This window comes from Trachurus japonicus, chromosome 13 (assembly GCF_045865225.1).
Source record: "Trachurus japonicus isolate A0001 chromosome 13, Traja_1.0".
NCBI lineage: Eukaryota > Metazoa > Chordata > Actinopteri > Carangiformes > Carangidae > Trachurus > Trachurus japonicus.
The window spans coordinates 15,003,627-15,026,357 of NC_140919.1; the positions used below are offsets into that span (position 1 = coordinate 15,003,627).

Here is a 22,731-nt window from a genome sequence, read left to right on the forward strand (position 1 = left end):
ACTATATTCAACAACACTCCCTGCTGTCTTCCCTTCTGTCCGCTCACCGGCAGGTCTCTCACAGCCACTCTCACTGTGCCTGCACTTAAAAATGGCCTGTGTATGATATCACACTGGGAGCTTAGTATGTTTTCTGTATGTTTTCCAACGTGTCCCAGGAAACATATATAGGCTACTTGTTGCATTCAGTTATATAGGAATAGGCGTGGGTGGGTGGGTCTGACTAATGACAGTAGGATGAGATTGAATCATGGATCACTCCCTTCACCGCCACCCTCTCTCTTTTAATCACACAAACACATTTAATTTGCTGGTGGTGGCAGTCAAAACTGGGAGATCCTGCAGGTGGGTGGAATTCCCTACACAGGTGTGAGTCATGATGTGGGTGGTTTTAAACCCATGGGCTCTGACTGCTGGTCATGTCTTGTCTTCCATGATTACCTAACCAGAAATCCTCTACATTTAAAGGGTATGTACAGTAGCTACACCCACCATGCATTTTAATAGGAACACCTGCGCAGCATAACTCATGCAATTATTCAGTCAGCCAATCATAATGGCAGCAGGACAAGTGCATAAAATCATGCAGATACAGGTCAGGAGCTACTCAAACACCAGAATTATAATTTTTATTTATAGAGCATCTTTAATAACACAAGTCACAAAGGGTTTTATAGTAAAGAAGGGACAAAAGTAGCACATAATACAATTAAAGCAGAAGTAAGCGATCCGGTCGTTTTGGCTAACTTCTTGTCAGCCGATGGAGTTAGCAGTCCCTGCCCTCGTCCCTACATCACCACATGCACGCGCATCCCTTGGCTGCACACACAGAGAGGACCGCCCCTTTATGCCGTTCTCTCTCCTCATTGGATAAAGGTTGTAGGATACAAGGAAAGTTTTCTCCTCGGCTTACAGCAGAGCAGAGTGACTGACAGACCCGTGTTTCGGACCAAACACTCTATATAAGTGATTGCTGTCGGAAGATATAACTGTTTAAGACTTATATTAACACAAATATTGCGCTTACTTCTGCTTTAAGTTCATTACAAGTGAAATGATTAAACAATTACAACAAATTAGATAAGAGATTTAAAACAAGGACTCTTGCGTTTGCCTGGTTTAGATCCTGCAGGCAGTGGCTCCACAGCTGTTGAGGGGTCTAGACAGCAAATGCTTGGTCACCAGTAGAGACAAGTTGAGATCATGGAGCCACGTAAAGTTCCACTCATGTCGGCCAAAGACAGAAACCCGAGGCTGCAGTGGACGCAGAGGCATGCAGCTGGTGGACTCAGAATTTGGCATCGACTGCTTGAATCCGTGGATCAGACCAGACCTACTGTACCTTGTGTCATCCGTCCAGGCTGCAGCAGCAGCAGTGGTGGTGTAACAGTTCAGTTGCATCTCTTAATGCCAATAAATCACAGACTGAATGCTACAGCCTATTTGTCTGAGTATTAATATTGATCATATTTGTTCCTTTATGGCCACAGTTTACCATCCTCTAATGTCTACTTCCAGCAGGATGATGCTCCAGGTCACAAAGCAAGTTCAGTCAGCTTCAATGGCCTCCCTCCCCAGTCACCAGACCTGAATCCAGTGTTATCACCTACTCTGGGATGTGGTAAAACAGGAGACCTGCTGCAGTATGAGTGAGTGTGCAGCTGCAGTCTGGATTATGTGACATAATCATGTCAGCATGAAGCAGAATCTCAAAGGAGGGTTTCAAACGTCTTGTTGAATAACAGGAAGAACTGACACTCATTTAAGTGTGGTGTTCCTAATAAAAGGATTGCTGGGCGTGGTGTTTTATTTGATTTTTTTTTTTCATTTTCATATTTCACATCCTTTGTTTACACCTTCCTTAGAGGATATCTGCCACTGTGTCTGCTGAACTCTCCCTAGACGCCTTCCCCTCAGTAGCAGGTTAGAGTTTTACGTAACTGCGGCGAACAGCCACACACATACAGCAGATGATTCACACCGAGCAGTGATTGTTGCTGCAAGTAAAAGGGAATTGATAAATGATCATCAGAGACTTTGTTAACACTCCCCACAGGGTGAAGAGAAACACATTTTCTGAGTCATACAAACTGCAATAAAGGAAAGAGCCCCTTCAGATGGTTAGCGCCCTGCACACAAAGGAGCTTCGAGATGCATTTACGGAGATCCTCCCAAATATCCTTTAATTCTAACCTGAGACAGGAGGCCACCACACACACAGGCAATGTTTACACACCCACACACACACATACATACACACCTCAGTTCCCTTAAACCAAACTGAGCAGAATAAATTTGCACCAGTAAACACAGAGTGCACTGGGCAGAGTCAAGTTGTGCTATATTCTTAAGGGTCCATTTATATACAGTGCATTATATAACAGAGGCCTTTATTACTGGAGACTTGTTGACATGTCACTGCAGGATAACGCACGGGTGTAAATAATAAAATGAATGACGGCTGAGTCCCATTTAGCTGCTGCATCTTCAAGGCCCTGCTGTTGGAAAATGATGCCTCAATGTCATGTTAAAATGTGGCATTTTTCCATTGCAAAAACGCCCCAATACCAACATTAAAACAAATGTTGAGGAAAAGAACAAAAATATTCAAACAAGACCATTTAAGAAGATAAAATGTGAAGAACATATTTTATACACATATTTTTACTAAAATGAGGAGCTTTTGTTGTTTAGTTCCAGTCTTAGCTTATAGTTTCGATCTAAATTTTCATTTTTTCATAATTAATTTTAACGTGCTGCACTTCTCTAACTTCTTCGTATCTAACCTTTCACACTTTTAATACTATGTATTCTATTGTTTTTATTCAGAGAGAAAAGCCACACCAAATTTCATTGCACCATAATTATAATAAAGTTCATTCATTCATACTTGACTGTGTCCATTTTGTGCTACATTATATTTACTCAGACAGACAGAGAATAGAGAGACAGAAGGGGTGAATGACATGCATCAAAGGGCCGCTGGGGGAATCAAACCTGGGCCACTGCAGTGGGGAATTTAGCCTCTGTATATCAGGTGCCTGCTCAACCCAGTGAGCTATACAATGCTCCAAATATGATGCATTTTAAACTTATAAATCACTATCATTCAACAGTATAATGTTACGAACACATTAAAGCATCACTTGCTTGCAGGTCAGCCTGGCTGGAGACTGAGGCTCCACCAACTGCTTGTATTGATTGATATCTGTGATGTTTTACACATTAAATATTGATACTGTGCTGATAGCACATGTGAGGCCTTGTGGAGCTTTGGTTTATAAGTTCATCTCAAGTGTAGTTTTTCTTTTTGAACAGTTCTAAATATACATTTTTATGTTTAAACGCAGTTCATTTGGCAAAAAAAAGGAGACGAAACACACAGTAAAGTTAAAATATGACTAATAGTATGGCTTTCTAACCCTAACCCTTCAAATAAATTATTGTCACAATAATATGTGTGCAATGAAAATCTGATACTGTCCCAGTCCTGGCTCAAATCTAACATCTTAATATAAATGCAGTCTGGTCTATAGATGTGTGCATCTTGTAACTGAGCCACTGAAGCCAGCTGAGACCTGAGTGTGACCTGAAATAACTGGACAGAAAGTTCTGTGACATTGACACCAAATGTGCCCTCACTGTCACCTCCATTCATTTAATAGTTTGATACAGTAATCTGATGATTCAGAGGAGGAAAGGTTCATAAAGCTAATTTAGTCGACAAGAGAAGTATAAGAGGAGCATATTGAACTTCTCTCTAGTTGGCAGCGATACTGCTTTCTTAACTTAGTCTCTGTCGGGGGTGAAAATACTTCTGAATATAAATCTGGTGTGGAATCAATACGCAGCCAGAAGAGCTCCCAAATTAGAGACAACAATCCACGGCTCTGCCCACGAGCGGGGGCGCCCGGTCACACAACCCACATCATCTCCTGCAAACAGTTAAACGGACCACAAGTAGAAAGATGCAGCGCGGTGGAAAATAACTTTAATAAAACTCCTATGAAAACAAAAAACAGCAAAACAATAAAAGCCTGTACATTTGACAATATCCAGTGTCTGAGACATTTTGAAGGCTAGTGGTGCGAAACACAGCTGCATCACACATAAACCAACAGACAAAACCATTATAGGCTTAGGCCCGCGCCCAAGGTTTAATATAATAAGATATGGTTCATATACTCGGATATTGCACGAAAAATCAAACACAAGATGCAGATACTGGAGGAGCACCGTATGCCGAAAACAGGGAGGAGAGTGGAGGGAGTGGTGGGGGGGGGAGTACTGTACTGTAGCTTTGCATTGCAGTGTAATGTCCCTACTGAGAAACCCCGCCCCCCAACCTCCTTCCTCCTCCAAACAGGCCTTAGACCCCGCCCACACCTGCTTGTATAAAAACAAATACGTTTTAAAAGAGAGCGGCACAAATTTGCAACATCGAACTCTGAAGCAGGTCATTAAAAACACAATATAAACAACAGTTCGACCGCTAACACGTTTTGCTTTTTTTTCTTTTGGTCCTAACACGTTAAAAGCATCAGTTATTTCTCAGCAAGTTGGGTTTTGTTTTTTGTTTTTTTGTCATGTTTGCTTAGCATGAGTGTGTGTTGGGTTTGGGGTGAGGGGGGGTGGGGTGCTTTTACAAGGCTGACATCCTTTTTAAGACCTTTAAGACAGGTGGGGTGGAGGAAAAAAAAAAAAAAAACCTCACAGGTGATCACACTTTTTGTCCAATAATGCTCTCAATGATTTGACAAATTTGAAAAGAAATAATGCACATTGTCATTTTCAAAATAAAAGAAACTAAAAAATAAAAATGTTGAGTCCATTAAAAGACTAAATTGAAATTTCTCATATACATCTCTCTGAAAACATTCCAGTGTTCGATGGTCCAGATGAACCGGGATCCAGACAGCGGACCGAAAAAAGGCTCAGGGCGACTTTTTCTCTACTCAAGTCCTTCTTCTTCTTTTTCTTCTATCACTATTCCCCTCACACAAGGTTCTTTTTTTCATGGACAAGTGAAGTAGTCTGGCACATTGAAGTCTTGTGATAAATTCTTAAATGGCGAAAGGAAAAAGAAAACCGAAGAAAAAATTGAAAAAAGAAAATAGTACAATCTTCCCGCAGTTTTGAGGCACACTTTGAGGCAGCGAGACTTGTTAAGATGCACTTCCTGTGGGCGTAGTTGTGCACATTGTTGTAAGACGCGGTGGGTGGGTGGAGTCGTTTTCCTTGTCCTTTCCTCTCCACCCATCTCTTATCTCCTCTGTTCTCTTAAAACAGTTCAGGGGTGGGGTCAAAAACCAATCGGCCGACCCCCCCTCTCACCCACTCTTATTAAGAGTCTGTGCACGTAGAGGTTCAAGTCCGTCCAACAATAAAACTCAGCCGCTCTGAAACAAAAATATGATCTTTCTTTCTTTCTTTTTTTTTTTTTTAAACGTCTTTAGTGTGTGCAGAGCGGCCGCTTCACTTCCCTTCCTTTGGCTGAGTGTGTGTGCTCCATCACCTGCTGCGCCTGTGCAAAACCCGCAATGACGTCACCCACCATGATTCCACATAAATGTCACGAGACCATGAACTTGGATTTTTTTTTTAAATATCTTTTTTTTTCTCTCCAGGATGCGAGGTGAGGAGGGGGGCGGTGGAGTGAGGGTGCAGGTCAGGGTACCTGAACCGAACTGTCCCATAGAGTAGCTTCCACTGTACAGTATGTGTGTGTGTGTGTGTGTGTGTGTGTGTGTGATGGGGGGTGAATCTGCTCCTGTGTGGGATGTTCTGCTAGATTCCCTTCTTTAGAAACAGGTGGATTTGACCCTGACTCTCCTACACTCACACACTTCTTCTTCCTCGTCCTCGTCCTCGTCATCGCCATCATCATCATTGTTGTTGTTGTAGTTGCTGTGTCCTCTCGGCCCCTGACCCTCCAGGGGTTGGTACAGTAGCTGCTCTCTAGGAGCGGTTGTCTTTGGCCACATTGTGAGCCATCCAGTTGACTTTGGTCGTCCAGCTCTCTCTGAGGGCCTCGTCGAACTTCTGTCTGAACTGCTTCAGCGCCTCATCGTCTGTTTTACCCAGAGCCAGAGAATCCTGAGGAGGGAGGGAGGAGGAGGAGGAGGAGGATGAGGGGATTAGTCATGTGATGAAGAAGTTGAAGAGATGTGCTACAGAACAGCTAAATATAAAATAACAGAAAAATATTGTAGATGTACTTGTCTGCACTGCTCAGCATTATCACTGTGGTTTTCAGATAAAACTGTGGCTCTTCTCTGACCTCCCACAGAACATCCTCTGATAAGAGTTCAGATTGGAGATGTTTTAAGTTTAGTGACTTAAACAAAATACATTATCTTATTGATGGAATAATAGTGAATATAAATGACTCTGATCATTTTACTGTGGACCCTTAGGGGCCCACTCAAGGACCCCTGAGGGACCCTGAACTCCACTTTGAGCTCCACTGGTACAAAAAGACTTATTTTACCAACAGATGACAGGAGAATTAACTCTGTTCAGTGAAGGACTGAGTTAGTTTGTGATTTCTTTGTGTTTATGGCTCACTATTGAGGCAAGGACTCTTACAGGTGAGGTCATTATTTTTCTTACTCTTATGTACTTATATATTAAATTGAACTTAATCATTTATTGCACCTTTAATGACCTCATTTAAGCACCTTTTCCTTTCTTCTCTTTTCTTTCTTTATTATTTCTCTCTTTTTAATAACCTGTTGGTTTAATAGATATTTTGATGTTCTTCTCTGTCCTCTCCTACATATTTAGTTATCTTCCTGTTACACATAAGAAGCATTGATTCAATCATGGGTTGTAGTTATCTGAACAAGCTGATGCTTTATAAGAAAAAATATTTAACAAAGTTAAATTACCGTAATACATAAAGCACTTTCTCACACAGAAGTAATAAATTGCTTTATAGATCTACATAAATAACATACAGATGCTGGTCAAAACAGATGTTTAACCTGCTGCAATCGTTTTATATAACACTTGTTAAAATGTTTCTTGTGTTCATCTTTTTTGTGTCATTGTTGTGTGAGCTACTGGACTAACTTGAATTTCCCTGCTAGGGATGAATAAAGTATTCTCTACTCTCTACTCTACTCTAGAACCAGGTATGACCACAATGATGTTAAAATAGAGTTAGGTCATGACTTAGGTTAGTTGAATCAAAAATTAGAAAGTTATATTTGTTTATATTTGAGCAAACTGGTTCCATTAAAAGCACATTCAATCTGCCATGAGCAGTTCACATTAACAACTATACTGAAAAACATGATATCACTGTGATTCTGAACTGGTTCTTTCTTCTCTGTTCCCTCATGAACAGTCACTTCTACACATGTAGAGACAGTGAAGCCCAAAAGAAAACACATCCTAAACTATTCAGCTCGTGACTTTGTACTAGGTTGTACTGAACAATCCTTCAGATACTCGGTAGTCAGCTGACTTGGAGACCCGCAGCTTTGTTCCTACGTCATAACCCTGGTATGTTATCTCACATGAGCTTTGGCAAATCTTTAAATCTCCCTTTCTCTCTCTCTCTATCTTTCTTTCCGTTTCTTCTTCCATTCGTCTTTTCATCTCTTTGCAAAAGACCCAAAGAGATGAAAAGGTGAAACTGAAGATGTTGCGATAAGGTGAGGAAGTCGCTGCTGGTTTAAACAATCACAGTGCGTAAGGTGCAGACTGTGGGCGACTCTGAATATTTATCACCATCTTTCCACTGATTGACTACATACTTTTTACTTTATGAAACTCATGCGTGTGTGTAAGTGTGCGCGTGTGATACCTTTAAGTACTGGATGTCTTTGACTGAGGTGAGCTCCGGCAGTCCAGCCGTCAGCATGAGGGCGAACAGTGTGATGAAGAGGTTCCCGTTCTTCCTCAGGATTAAATAGGCCTCTTCACAGTACTGACGGAAACTACAACACACAGACACACATATATACACCCACGTGGTTATTTATGACACATCACCTTATTTCTTGTGTTTAAAGCATTTTCTCCATAGTGAAACAACATAAATGAGTTTAATAGAGCACTTTAAAGGGATAGTTCACCCAAAATTGAAATTTCGACTAAGGGCTGGAAGAAGTTTCAGAGTCCTCCGTGGCTTCTCTGAGTTACAGGGGGTCTCGGCGTAGCAGTGCATGTCCATATAACGGTTGCAAATGGATACCAACTGTCTTCGTAACAAAAAGACACACCAAAAAACATCCAAATACCTCCATGCTGCTCGTATGTAATGTCCGTCTTGTATTGAAGCCCCGAAATGCGAAACTGCTTCTCGAAGCTCCTCTTCCCGGTTCGTCAAATTTGGACAAACTGGGAAGAGGAGCTTCCGCTACAAACAAGCTTGAAAAATGGATGTATTTCATTTTTTTCGGGACAACTTCACATTTCGGGGCTTCAATACAAGACGGACATTACATACGAGCAGCATGGAGGTATTTGGATGTTTTTTGGTGTGTCTTTTTGTTACGAAGACAGTTGGTATCCATTTGCAACCGTTATATGGACATGCACTGCTACGCCGAGACCCCCTGTAACTCAGAGAAGCCACGGATAACTCTGAAACTTCTAACAAACAACTAATAAACAATATTATAATGTATAAAATTATATTATATAACATATAGAGTATAAAACCATCATTAACACATAGCTCATCAGGTTCTGGGATGTACAAGAGGCAGAACAGACCAGTTCCTCTCCTCCTGTGTTGTTGACCCTGAGCAGCAGGACACCAGCTTCATATCAGCTCATCAGTGAACGGGTTAAGTGAAGTTTCCCACTCTGATCATTATAAGCTGATTAAAACACTTCCTGGATGTTTCCAGTGACTCACTGTGTCCGGGATGCACAGGTCGCTCCAGGCTCGGACAATTAAGATCTGACGTTTTTTATTGCATCACCTCTCAGACCTTATATTATTACGATATTTTATATATTTTAAAGTGTGATTCAAACCTCTATTTTAAGATATAAAAGTGGAATGATGACGATGATGATGATGATGAAACGGGCTCGACGTTTATGAAGAGGGGGAACTATGAAGAGAGGGAAAAGTGTTTTGAATGTAGTGTAGGTCATCAGATCAGAGGGTTCACACCTCCTCCAGGCTGTTTCCTCTTCCACTACACCAGTTGTTTACAGCGAGCGGACGTCAGAAAGTGCTACTGCTTCAGTCGACCCACCCACCCACACACACACAGATATACGTTTTGCTGAGACAGCAGCAGAGTCACTGCATCACTTGATACTTTCAGAGATAGAGATTTATACTATTTCCATCCCTTACAGTGTCTCTGCTCCTCAACAGCGGCCCGCTGTGAAGATGCATTGTGGGAAAACAGTTTAAATGTCAAGGGAGCACGCTGAGTATTGCACATAAAGTCAGTGTAATTAAAAATGTAATGACATAAGACCCTCAGAGATGATATTACACCATCACAAGCTCTGCAGCTACAACGATCCAGATGTCAACAACACTTTAGTTCATCATTTAACAAGAACAACTGCAATTTATATAACACATGTTGTAAAATCTGCTTCATCACTGTATTTTCATTCTTAATCTATAAATACTGAATCCATCTTTTATCAGATATAATATGAATTTCAAACTAAAAAAATAAGAGTAAATTATAACATGTATAAGTGTAAATTTATGCATGATTTACATATGATAAAGTAAGTAGTAACTACCTGAACTTATTGTGAATTGCAGCATTAAGATGTGTATATAAAACATCTATTAACACATTCATTAATAACTAGTAAAATACTGTATGCATAAGTGCAGCATAAAATAGGCTGTTAATCATATACTTTATACATTGTCTAATGAACCACTCATAGCTATTTCATCAACACTTAATTCATAAATACTGAGTCCCACATTCATAAAGAATCAAATTTAATAAGATTAATAATGATGAATTAATGTTTAATCCTCTGACCAACTTATCGCCACCAACGCACCAGTGACTTATACATTTATTTACATTATATGTGAGCTGCAGTGACTTCTGAAACTGTTGATGCTGTGCAGGAGCGGCCTGCAGATGTTTACCCTCCTCTGGTACAGACACGTATGTAGGTCATTACAACACACACACACACACACTCTACCACAGGGGTATTTCCACTGGCTTGAGACTCTCTTGTGCCGTCACAGCTCTTTTACGTGGTAAACACTGTACATGACGGCTGCGTTGCCCAGTGATGCCTTCGCAATATACCACACACTCACACATGCACTGCGGGCCGCACTGATGCCAATCTCTCTCAGTGACAAAACAAGTTGCTGAGGTTTGTGTGAGCAGAGTTTATTCTCAGTCAGAGGAAGGATCGTTAGTTAGAGATAAAAAATCTTTAACTCCGCTTTGAACTTTTTCACTTTAGGTATCAGTCAGCAGCACCATGACGGAGTTATTTCCAAGAATCCAACTCATTAAACAAAGATTTAATTTATGCATCTAGAGAGACTTCCCGTTAATGAAGCAGTTTTCTTTTTCTCTTTGAAGTAGAAAACCCATAAACCCAACATCAGTGACATTCTTTGAATTTGGCATGAAACAATAACTATCCCATTAAACTCTATGTGTTTGAAGCACCGTGTGATTTAATGATCTATTTGATGCAATTAAAAGGGATTTGATCCTGATCCTGCAGGATTTATTAATCCATTCCTCAGCGTCTCTTCAGGCTTTTATACATCCATGTGTGAGTGAATGTTGTTTCAACTGAAAATGCTGAAACAACTGAACCAGTGTGTGTAAGACGTTTTCTCTTTTAAATAAACTGCATCTCATTTCTTTTCCCCACGTACTCAGTTTCATGTTTGCTCGCTGAAACCTGCAGAGACACAGTGTCATCGGTGCTTGAGCTTCGACTGCCCACTGCTGGTGACAGAGGATACTGCACCCACTCTGCTGTGACTGTGATGCCCTATTTACCCATAAAGACACTTTATGCCCACACCAGTGGTTATTTTATTTTTAACATCTTTATTCCACAACTTAATTAATGCTCATATTCCCTCCTAATAAATAAAGATGTAGATATAACAGTTCCTCTGCATTTTCAGGTCTTTAGAGTTGTGTAAAACGGTGAAAATAAAAGTTCCTCTTGATCATAATCTCTGAGAGGAGTTACAAACATTGACACTTCCAAACGTAGGCTAAAAAACCCATCTCTTTAATCTGGCTTTTATGTTATAGTCTCATAGTTATTTTATTCTACAGTTTTTCTTCTATTTTATTAGTTTCTTCTCTCGTACTGTTATCTTTCTTTTGAGTGTTTTTATATTTTGTTCTATATTTCAATCCTGCATTTTATTCTATTTTATTAAATTAAATGTTTATTGTTTTTATATTTTATCATATTTTATTGTGTTTTTATCATTTACTATTGCTATATTTTATTGTTGTTTTTAATCTTCATGCATTAGTCTACACGTCATTCTTGTTGTTTCACTTCTTATACAATATAGTATATACTTTTTCAATCAAAATTTGAATGGCATTTATTTGCTTTGAAAGGTGCTATACAAATAAAATTTGATTGACTGATTGATTGATTAAACCATTTTTTAATCTGTCTGTATAGGTATAAATGGGGTCGGCCAAACACTAAGAATACTTGTTAACACAATGCAGTGCACGTCAACAGCTGCACAAACTGTCACCTTCAAGTTGAAGGTAGGAGTTCATTCAAGGCTGTGTAATCAGACTAGTCTGTTAATGTAAATACAAGTTAATATAATTAAAATACAAACCTGCCAAACTTCTCTGTGTAGCCCGTCTTGCCCTGCTGAATGACATGGATGAAGTCGTGCGTGAGGATGAACGGCACTCGCTCTCTCTTGATGCCAAACTTGGACTTGAAGTTGCCGAGGATGTGGCCGAAGTCTATGTGGAAGAGCTGCAGGACGAGACGGCCAATCAATCCACAATAAATCAATCAATAAATCAATCACTCAGCGCCATGGAAACCTGGGGATGACAAATGGTCTGTTTAAAAACTCAGAGTGCGTCTCACCTGTCCAGTGCTGCGGACCATGATGTTGTCACTGTGGCGGTCTCCGATGCCCAGGACGTAGGTGGCTACACAGTAGCCTGCACATGACAGAGTGAACTCCTCGATGGCCCGATCAAGAGCATCACTGTCAACACACAACAACACACAGTCCACATTATTGATCCCTGATTGATACGATAGTGATCAGTGATCAGTGATCAGACCGCCAGGGCGTCCGCTGCAGCTTCGTCCTCTCACCCAGAGTTTCTCTCTTTGAGCCAGTTGAGCAGAGCGTCCTTGTTGAAGGCGGCCGCCGCTGCCACGTTGCTGCTCGTCAGCTGGATGTTGGCGATGGTGTCTGCCGACGACACCACCTCGATCAGCCCGGCCCGGTCGCCTGTCGCTAGGCAACCATACGGTACGATTCTGCACGGAGACACAAGAACAGTGTGAACTTGATTAATTGGCTGATACGAGCCTTTCTCAGACTAATCAGTATCACAGCGAATGTGTTGGGTCGACAAAAACTGAAGTTTGTGCCTTCAGACTTTAAAGGTGAACTATAAACTGTCTGGGTTTGAAAAATGACTTTAGTGTTTATTCAGTTTGTGGTGTTATGGCTGCTCCACGTGACACTGTAGGACTGACAGAGGCTTGTGAGTGTTTGCAGTGTTTCATTACTAGAGGCTTTTGTCAGTTTCTAATCACTTAAAAAAAAAAAAATTACATTTTACTTTTCTGCAGTGCTGCACTGAGGCCATTTTGAATAATAAAACTTATTTATTGTTAAACAGTTCGTTACAATACAAACCACATAATTGTCACAAGTGTTTGAACCATATTTCAGAGGAATATGGGCTGATTAATTTGTTTTTACTGACTGATATTGGTATTGGCATCGGTCCCAAATATATTTATATTGGTTGATCAGTAGAGATAAGTAAAACATACATATTTAAACTGCTATTGATAAACAAGAAAGACATCAAACCATTTCATCTAATCATTTTTGACATCCACAGTCGTTGCTACGGTTTCTGTCAGGCATTATCCATTATTATTTATCACAAATCTAAGACACTCTGCATATGCACACTGTAATAAATATCAGATGTAGTACTAGATACAGATATCTTATTTTTTTGAAAACTGCCTCCAAACAGGAGCCAGAAATCTGCACCACACAAAAGCACAACTCTGATGTGTGTCAGTCGAGCAGGAGCGGAGATGAAGATATCAGGAGGATTCATGCAACTCTGTCGACAGTCTGACGTTGATCCAGAGCAGTCAAGTTGAGACGTGACAGATGGAGAAAACGCAGCATCTGTAGAACATATGGTGACGACGCGATGACACTCGAGACAACGCGCAGATGATGCAGTCATTACGGTCAAATTTTCACTGACTTGTTCCCACTGTTTCCACAAGATGGCGCCACTCGTTTTCTGTGCAGCTGCAAGAATTATGTCACCTGAAAAACACTTTTTCTTTTCTGGCCCAGTTTACTGACACAGTCTCCGCAGTGTTACACAGCAGGCAGACAAGACCACTCCTCTAGTGACGCTGTTTTAGCTGTTTATATAAAATAAATAAGGCTTTTTCTATAACTTTATTTATTTATCTAAGTGTTTAAACTTATTTCTGTTATATTTTATTGTTTCTCTCCACCTTGGCCTTTTTAATTACAACTACTGATATATCATTCTTTTAGTTATCTACTAATTATTACATAATTATTTTATTATTATGCAATATTGTTGTTTGAATTGTGTTTAAATTTGTATGAAAGGTGCTACTGTATATAAACAAAACCTGATCGATTGATTGATTAAACCACACATGCAATTTTTAGATTTCATTTGCAGACATACAGAGATGTAATACGGATTTAAATCCCTTTAACCCTAACGTGATGTAATGATGTTGTTTTGTTTAACTACATTAATAAACTGCCTTAAAATAATCGACGCATACTGCATCTCGTCTAGAAATCACATTGTCCCAACCTTTAATCTCAAAGTCTCCCCTCCAAACTTTGTCCAAACTGTGAACCCACGTCCCTGAAATCTGAAACATCGTCCTCAAGCTCAACTGTCAAAACAAACCCCTCCAACGCTCGAATCCAGATGTGTCGGTGTATGACGAGGACAGGAAAAAGTGTCTGTAACTGTGCTAAAGTGTGGATTTGATTAGGGTGTAATGCAGATATTTATGTGTGTGTGTGTGTGTGTGGATGTCTGGAGTGTAAAAAGGGCTGGAGGTCAAACTACCATGGGGTAATTTAGTGTCTCCCCTCTCCTCTGTGCACCCCAGCAGAGCTTCCCCTTCCCCACAGAGAACAGGAACAAACAGCTTGACACGGTTCAGTCTGTTGAACACACACACACACACACACACACACACACACACACACACACACACACACACACACACACACACACACACACACACACACACACACACACACACACACACACACACACACACACACACACACACACACACACACACACACACACACACACACACACACACACACACACACACACAGATGCAAACACACACACACAAGCAAGCTCACAAAACCCTCACCTAAGGTCGAGATTAGCCTCCTTCCATAGCAAATCCATCAACCTCAGGATCTGGAGGGTCAACATGTCTTGCCTCAGATCTAAAGAAAAGTAGAAGACAAAAAGTCGTTGATTTCATAATTAGAAAGTGACTTCATTACTTCATCATGACCTTGCGATATAAACTTCCTCCTCCTCCTCCTCCTCCTCCTCTTACCATCTCCATTCTTGAAGATGATTCCCAGGGTGTCTCCCCCCATCAGCTTATTGTTGTAAACGATCCAGAGCGGCTTCATCTTAGAGTCCATGTACCGACACCTCTCCACACTGAGGAGGAGACGAAGTTTAGTTTAGTGGTGTTTTTAAAACTTTTCATCCTCATAACAGAGTTTGCTTCATCTCGTGTTGAACAATTGAGAGATGTATTTTTATTTTAATTAAGATTTCTGAGAGTTTGTGCACTGTATTTTGCACCACGTTTGTGACAAATGTGAAGACTTGAACACTTTGGAAAGGATCAGTGGTGTAGTTAATCTACAGTGATGAACTTTTGATGTCTTCGATTGCTTTATTGATGATGTGTGGAGATTTTTCTTTACAGTTTCTTTCTTGTTTTTCTACTTCTGTGATGTTTTCAAATTATCGGTTTATTCAATTAATGAACTTGTTTATTAATTTCTCAATAGGAAAAAACTTTTCGTCCTCCCTCTCTGCAGTCATCTGACCATTAAAGCGTCTTACTTGATTCCCGACAGCAGGACGTTGGGGTTGAGCGGCGAGTGCAGGTCCGACAGAGTCTCCGAGTAGCCGCTCTGCCTCAGACAGGTCATCATGGCCTCCTTGGTCAGCATGGCCTCCTTGGTCTTGCTCCGGGCGGTTTTGGTGGTTCCCAGCTTGATTAACTCGTTGACTGACTTTAGCTTACTAAGCGCCTCCACCTGGTCCACACAGAAGGAGATAATGTCAATATCTGAATTATTCATCCCCGATACCGACGTCTAATGGACCGCGTCAGCACTGCTCGCTCTTTTCAAAACAGGACATGGTCAGATAAATGACTATACGCTGACGAGGAAGTAGGAGGAAGCGTCCCGAGGAGTGACTGTCAGAACCGACAGCGTTGAGGCCAAAGGTCAGCGAGCTAAAAATACCATAAATCTAGTCCGAGCAGGGTTAACAATAGACCCCAGCTGCAGCAGGGACCAGGAGAACAAAAGTCCGAGCTGTGAGGAATGAGATAAAACCTCTTGAGGCAAAACAAAGAACCATAAAAATGATGTACCTGTTTCTTTAGGACCTCAATATGAGGGATGCTGCCTCTGCAGTAGGCTTCCAGGATGAGGGCAAACTGGATTGAAACAGCTGGCATGTGGATCTCCGACCTGCGGGGGGCAGCAGAGAGCAGCCGCTTTCAGAAGACTCGTACAGTATGTTGTGTATTCACATTTAACTTTCCCTCTCTCTATCCAGCGTGCTAACAAACACATGCAGACGTGTGAACCTCAGACGCACTAGTGTGTACGCACCGCAGATGCCAGAAGAGGAAGTGTCCTATCTTGCGGTTTCCCTGGGCGCGCTCCAGCAGGAAGTGGGTGAGGGCGCAGTCATAGTACGGCTCGTAACGCAACACCTGCACCAACTGTAGCAGGTACTGAGACAGCTCCTCATCACTGGGGAGGACAGAGACAGGACGGGTCAGAGAGACAGAGAGAAAGAAACACAGGCCTGGTTGTGATTTTACGTTTTAATTTGGATTTTAAACGATCACGAGCGTGTGTGTGTGTGTGACAGCAACTAATGCACTTAGTTTTAATACATTACAGCAGCAGGAAGCAGGGCAACATGTAGCAAGGTGCTCTGGGTGACAGTGGATGTTATAAATGCAGAAGCTCGAGTGTGAAAGGAAGAGCAACCGTCGGGTTATATAACGTGTCTGCGTGTGGGTGTGGACGTGTGTTTACCTCATATCTCGCAGACAGCGCACAGCGTATTCTCTGACATACTGGTCAGGGTAGTTGAAGTCCAGGAGCTCCAGAGCGTCTCTGGGACTCAGTTTGGGCCAAATCTGAAGCAGCGCCTGCAGCTGAAAACATACAATAGATGCCGTTTTTTTTAATTCAAGGCTGATATATAAAATGGTAAGGAAAAAAATCAATATAACTTTTCTCTGCCAAAGGTGTAGCTGCAAAAAACAGGAAATAACAGTTACAGAGCTAAAACAGTTGGATATTTAGAGATAATAATATCACACATTGTTTAGTGTGGCATTTTAACCAGCACAAAATATAGATATCTATATTTTTGACTGAAAATATTTCAGAAATTAGAAATACTTTAGAACTGCATCAACATGTGAACTTTGTTTTTCTTTCAGAATAAATGCAATAAAGCAAAAGTACACCTACTTGGAGTAAAAATTCACACTTTTCCCACATTTCTTCCATTACAATTATTTTTAATAACCTTAAGTAATAGACAATAATGTATATAATAATAAAGAATCCACATTTTTTATAGTTATTATTATTAATATACTATTACAGTGGTACAAAAATCATAATAACAGTTTTATCACATTAAAGAGCTTAAGGAATGGTGGAAAAATGTTTTGTTTTGTTTTTAACATGTAAAAAAAAAGAAAGAAAGAAAAGAAAAACAAACTGCAAATGACTAAGAGCCGGTTATGGAGGTTACGGAGGACTGACCTGGGCCATGTCCTCGTGTTTGCTCCACTTGACGGAGAGTAGCAGCTTGGGCAGCGACTGAGGGAAATTCTCCCAACAGTCACCGCGTAGTGTCCAGATTAAATCCTTCTCGTTCTCACACAGCTGAGACAGCGGGTCGCGCTCCATGATCTCCTTCAGCTCGATGTGGAACTTCTTCCCCCCGCGACCCTGAGGAGGAGGACGAGACGAGGATGAAGATGAAGAGCAGAGCAGAGCGGTTGCTGCAAACAGCCACTAGATGGCAGGAGTGCACCAGCCTCAACCATGAACACTACAGCCAACAAACTGTATGTCCTCTGATTTAAAATGGGACACATGAGCCAATAATACGAATGTAAACAAACTTTATGTAGACAGGATCAGCACCGATGGAGCTGTGAGGACCTGCCCGCTAATCCTCAAAGTGACATTCAGTTAAAAAAACACTACAACAACACAAACATAACCTTATAAATCTGTGATAATCCCAGTTTCACACATTATTACACCTCACGTTAAAGGGCTGCGTTCAGACATGACCGCTGCATAACACACGATTATGTAAGTGGCAGCGACACGCCCAGAGCCCAGTGGGTTTCTGAGACGAGGGGCAGCGAGACAGGAAAACACACAAGTATGAGTTCTGATGGGGTATTTCGAAAGATTTTTTTTTTGCAACACCCTGCCAGCATGATAACAATGAGAAACCAGAAGAGTGTGTGTGTTTGAGGCAGTGTACTTGCAAGTATGTGTGTGTTTAGACTGTGTATACGGAGGGTGGGAGGGTTGGTGTAGCAGACCAAATAGATACTGTAAAAAAATATGCTACAAGATTTTCACCTGAATTTCCTGTGTAGTATGTATGAAAATGTTTGGGCACGCACACACAACCACACCCACCCTTTACATCGACTCACCATGGGTACACAGTCATTTGCTCTGAGGAGCTCTGCAGCTTTTTCCAGTATCTGCAAGAAAGAAATAAAAAAAAAGAAAGAAAAGTGAGTGAACAATATATGAGTGAGTGCAAACACACCCACAAACACACAGACACACACACACACCGATACATCGCTGCCAGATTGAGCGCATTAAGTAGGCCGAGCACGTCCTGATCCTTTCATGCTAACAGCCTCCACTTCATCATAATCACCAGGTACCATTATGAAGAGCACTACGGCACGGCGCTGACAAATTCAACTGCAGTCAAGTGTTTAAAAAAAACAAAACATAAAGGTCACAAAGGTGTCGTCCTATTGTCTACACCCAGTGTGGTTCAATCATACAATCACAATCACACACACACGCTTGATTTGTGTGCTATGTGTGTTGTTTTTAAACATTCAGGGCGGGCCAACCTTGTCGAAGGGGGGGAAGACGATGGGGTGCGACGAGTACTCCGGGAAGCTGATGTACAGTGATGTAGCGTTCTCAGTGTACGGGTTGTTCTGAATGGTTCCTATGGGGTTCAGCATCTCTTCAAGCTCGTCTGGGCAAAACACACACGGACACACAAACACACACATGAATTCACTGGATGGTGGCAGGGAGCTCACTTAAATCTAATTATATGTGTAGACTTAAAGGGATAGTTCAACATTTTGGCAAATTGGCCCATTGCCATAATACCCTAACCCGTTTTAGCAGTAGGTTTGTTACCTTTATTTGTTGGTGCAAGCTATTTTTAGAATGGCGGAGCAGAGCCGCGAGCTGCTCAGAGCTACACTACTCTCGGAGGCTAATGGGATTTCTTGGTTTCCCTCATCAAACTCATCAAATACACAATCCAACAACTCCAAAACGCTCTGGTGGACAAGTTGGGACCTGCACATTCACCACGCTATGAGATAATAACAGAACGTTACGAGATAGAGTTGTTTTAGAGGTAAATTCATGCAAAACCACTGATGCGCATTCCCGTCGGGGGCAGTTTTTCAGCAAGCAGTCATTTCATTTCATTTCATTTCTTTATTTATTGAATTGGGACAGTGCACATTCATCAACACTGACGCATTAAGTACCAGTGTAAATGTGCCGGACTTAGCACAACTGCTAAATTTCAGCCGCAGTCCCAAGGCAGGTTTCTAAAAAACATAACACAGAATTTCTCTCTGCATTTGCCTCAAAAACGTTTACGTCTGGTAACGTTCTGTTATTATCTCATAGCGTGGTGAATGTGCAGGTCACAACTTGTCCACCAGAGCGTTTTGGAGTTGTTGGATTGTGTATTTGATGAGTTTGATGAAGGAAACCAAGAAATCCCATGAGCCTCCGTAGCGTAGCTCTGAGCAGCTCGCGACTCTGCTCCACCGTTCTAAAAATAGCTTGCACCGACAATTAAAGGTAACGAACCTACTGCTATGAGTATAGGGATTATGGAAATGGGCCAATTTGCCAAAATGTTGAACTATCCCTTTAAAATAAGCATATACGTATGTGTTTGTGTGTGTGTGTACCTGGAAACGACGACCAGCAGTGCAGGTTGATATCTCCGGTCTTCAGTTGGCCTTTGTAGTCAAACACCATGGTATTGACCCAGGCTATAGGGTAGTGCTGGATCACATTAATAATATCAATTATTAATCAATAAGTGGAAACTTCAGGAGCCGTTACATTTACATTTTTAAGTGTCTCACCACTTTCCCTGCCTTGCGGATGGTCTGGTACTTGTTGATGTGAGGGTTCTTGGTCGACTTCTGCTTCTTGACCTTGTCCATGACGGCGTAGATGGCGAAGCAGAGGCGTGTCATGCGCGGCAGGTCGCAGACGGAGATGTCGAACTCCAGCGTGCGCTCTTTCCACGTGTGGTCCGAGCGCCCGCTGCTCTCGCTGCTCACCGCCGGCTTGCACAGCAGCTCCGTGCCGTGGAAGAGCCCCGCCCTCACCTGGACCTGGAGGGAAGAGAGAGAGGAGGTTGGTTAGTGTGTGGAGGGTGCAACATGGGTGAGGCAACATTTTTTAAATTTATTTTGGGTTAAATTTGCTATTTATTCAAGAGGTTTTGTGTGTGCATTGACATATTAACAGCAACAAAAGGCTGAAGACACACAGCTAGATGATTAAAGGGCTTTAGGTCTTTGGAGGCGTGGTCTTTTGTAGGGATGCACACTAACTATTGGTACAGATAATTATCGGCCCGATATCGGCGGATAATTATCGCCCAAAATACACAGACAAGAGAGATTTTTTTTTGCTGATTACTAGAGCCAATTATAATTAGCCAACATTGCCTTGATTTTGCTCATTTTCAGTCCGTTTGCCCTCTGAGTTGATTTGAAACAATAATACATTTAGATTTTGAAGAGTCATAATGGGAAGCTCTACCCAGAAAATAACTGTTCTTGTGTTTGTTGTGATTACAACAGTAGTGGTTTTATATTTTGGTTAAGTCAGAGGCAGAGCTATAATGTTAAATTCATCTTTACACTACATCTAAGCCTGTCTTAACCTCAGGTCCGTCTGTATATAAACTATTAAAAACATTATGAGAAGCAAGAAGTTATCAGTTATCAGTATCAGTGGAGAATAAGAGTTATCGCGCATCACTAACTTTTTGTCCATGTAATTTTCAAATGTGTTGTGCCAATATGATTATTTTATTGCTCATGATCAAGTTGGAGCCAACGGAAACACCCTAAATTACCAATGAGCACGTGCAAACCAGGAAGTGTCATCGCCACCTGGACGTTGGTACTTTTACAGCTCACAAACATGGCCTCTAACGGTGCCAAATTGAAAATATAAAAAACAACATGAGTTGCTGGAGTTATGGCTCCAACACGAGAGCAACATTTCTTATGTTTAATCATTAATGACGACAAGATGTGGGCAGAACATGGCTTCGTTTTCAGATGTAACAGGCGAGTGAATGGGCTACCGCTAACAAAGTCACCTCTGATTATGCAACTCCTGTGAGATTTCGTATCTGGGGGGGAATCTCCACTGTTAGATCATCATTATAGATCCTCTAGTGTGTGTGTTTGTGTGTGTTGGAGGATATAAAATGTTAAAATACAGTTGGATTCGCCCTCATGTCTGTGATCTCCCATGTTTTTTTTTTTAACATCGATTTTAAACTCTGGTCTGGTGTGTATCCAGCCTGAACGTCTGCTTCTTGCGTGTGTGTGTGTGTGTGTGTGTGTGTGTGTGTGTGTACGTAGTGGGAGTTTACCTTGGCAGTCTCCTCGGCGTTCACCTTGCTGGCATTCACTAGGACTATCTTAAACGGGCAGGACACGTCCCACACACATGTCTGTACTTGCTGGAGACAGAGAGTGAGAGGGAGACACAGAGAGAAGAATTAGCATAATGCAGTGTGAAAATATGAACTGGAGCAGCACACCACTTCTATTCTTCTTCTTCTTCGTCTTCACCACACACACTCACACACACACAGAGTCACACAGAGAAAAAAAGTGGGAGGTCACGCAGGTCGCTGTGATGTCAAGCCGAGTGGATTTGCAAGGGTCAGCAGACAGCAGGACAAACAGCATCACATGACACCTAGAGACGACCAATATGACTAACCAGCACACTTCCTGCACTGTGCTGCCGCTGCCTCTCCCTCTGTGTGTGTGTGTGTGTGTGTGCTGATGTGTTTAAATACTCATGTGAGTGTGTGTAATTTTTGCCTCTTGTCTGATTCGAGGCTGTACTGTAGTTGTGCAGCTTCCTGTATACTGTATCGTCACAGCAACACATCGCCCCCTCTGCCGGACAGCGGAGCAGCCAATCACAGCATCTTCATCTCTCTCTGGTAAATCCAACCACACAGTGAGCTCATTACTCACTGACCTCCACCTGTTTCTTTCAGGATGGTCAAAATACAAAAAAAAAAAAAAGATGCCTCTTTAAATGGAGCATTGAAAAAGAGAAACCACATCTGTGGCCCTGTGGTCTCTTTCATCTTTGTGTCCACATATAATAACGTAGAAATGGAATAGAAAGACTGGCTTTAAAGGTAGAGTCTGTAGGATTTATCGACTTATACAAAAGAAATCCTGCTTAATCATCAGCCATGGGCTTCTACTCAGCCCCCCCTTCCCCCTTCTGCCTTCTGCCTGGATTTTTGATGTTTTGGTATAGTCGGGATGTTTCTGGGCAGGGAGGGAAACAAATAATTTGATCTCTGTTTTTAGCCTTGTTGTAGCAGTAGCTCCCAGTGGCTCTGTTGATGTTTGTGCACGTGTGAGATGTTTGTTTGTTATTGTAAACCGTGGATGTATGATATAAACACGGAAGAACATCTCGCAGCAAATCTCGTGCATCTCCCACCACCACTGGGAGCTACTGCTACAACAAGGCTAAAAACAGAGATCAAATACATTTTTTCCGAACAACTTTTTCATGTGGCGGCTTCAGGACACTTGGGTCAGTACAGACGAGCAGTATGGAGGTATCTGGATGTT

At 41.7% G+C, this 22,731-nt stretch overlaps 1 protein-coding gene across 2 annotated transcripts in view; it reads right to left on the reverse strand.

Annotated features, from left to right (window-relative positions):
* Positions 1-3,975: 3,975 nt before the first annotated feature.
* The window catches only part of pik3cb (phosphatidylinositol-4,5-bisphosphate 3-kinase, catalytic subunit beta), a 75,019-nt gene continuing 56,263 nt past the window's right edge, over positions 3,976-22,731 (reverse strand). The window contains exons 8-24 of one of the 2 annotated variants that reach the window (XM_085794947.1): positions 21,495-21,584; positions 19,960-20,214; positions 19,780-19,876; positions 18,682-18,812; positions 18,250-18,291; positions 17,324-17,512; positions 16,580-16,701; positions 16,145-16,288; positions 15,901-16,000; positions 15,360-15,556; positions 14,836-14,945; positions 14,641-14,719; positions 12,307-12,474; positions 12,070-12,193; positions 11,807-11,952; positions 7,814-7,946; positions 3,976-6,096 (exon numbers count right to left, since the gene is read on the reverse strand). In XM_085794947.1, coding sequence (XP_085651073.1) covers positions 5,959-6,096; positions 7,814-7,946; positions 11,807-11,952; positions 12,070-12,193; positions 12,307-12,474; positions 14,641-14,719; positions 14,836-14,945; positions 15,360-15,556; positions 15,901-16,000; positions 16,145-16,288; positions 16,580-16,701; positions 17,324-17,512; positions 18,250-18,291; positions 18,682-18,812; positions 19,780-19,876; positions 19,960-20,214; positions 21,495-21,584 — 2,265 coding nt within the window. In that variant the 3' untranslated portion in view covers positions 3,976-5,958. Of the gene's footprint in view, positions 6,097-7,813; positions 7,947-11,806; positions 11,953-12,069; positions 12,194-12,306; positions 12,475-14,640; positions 14,720-14,835; positions 14,946-15,359; positions 15,557-15,900; positions 16,001-16,144; positions 16,289-16,579; positions 16,702-17,323; positions 17,513-18,240; positions 18,292-18,681; positions 18,813-19,779; positions 19,877-19,959; positions 20,215-21,494; positions 21,585-22,731 lie in introns of both variants that reach the window. The other variant, XM_085794946.1, reaches the window with a different exon arrangement.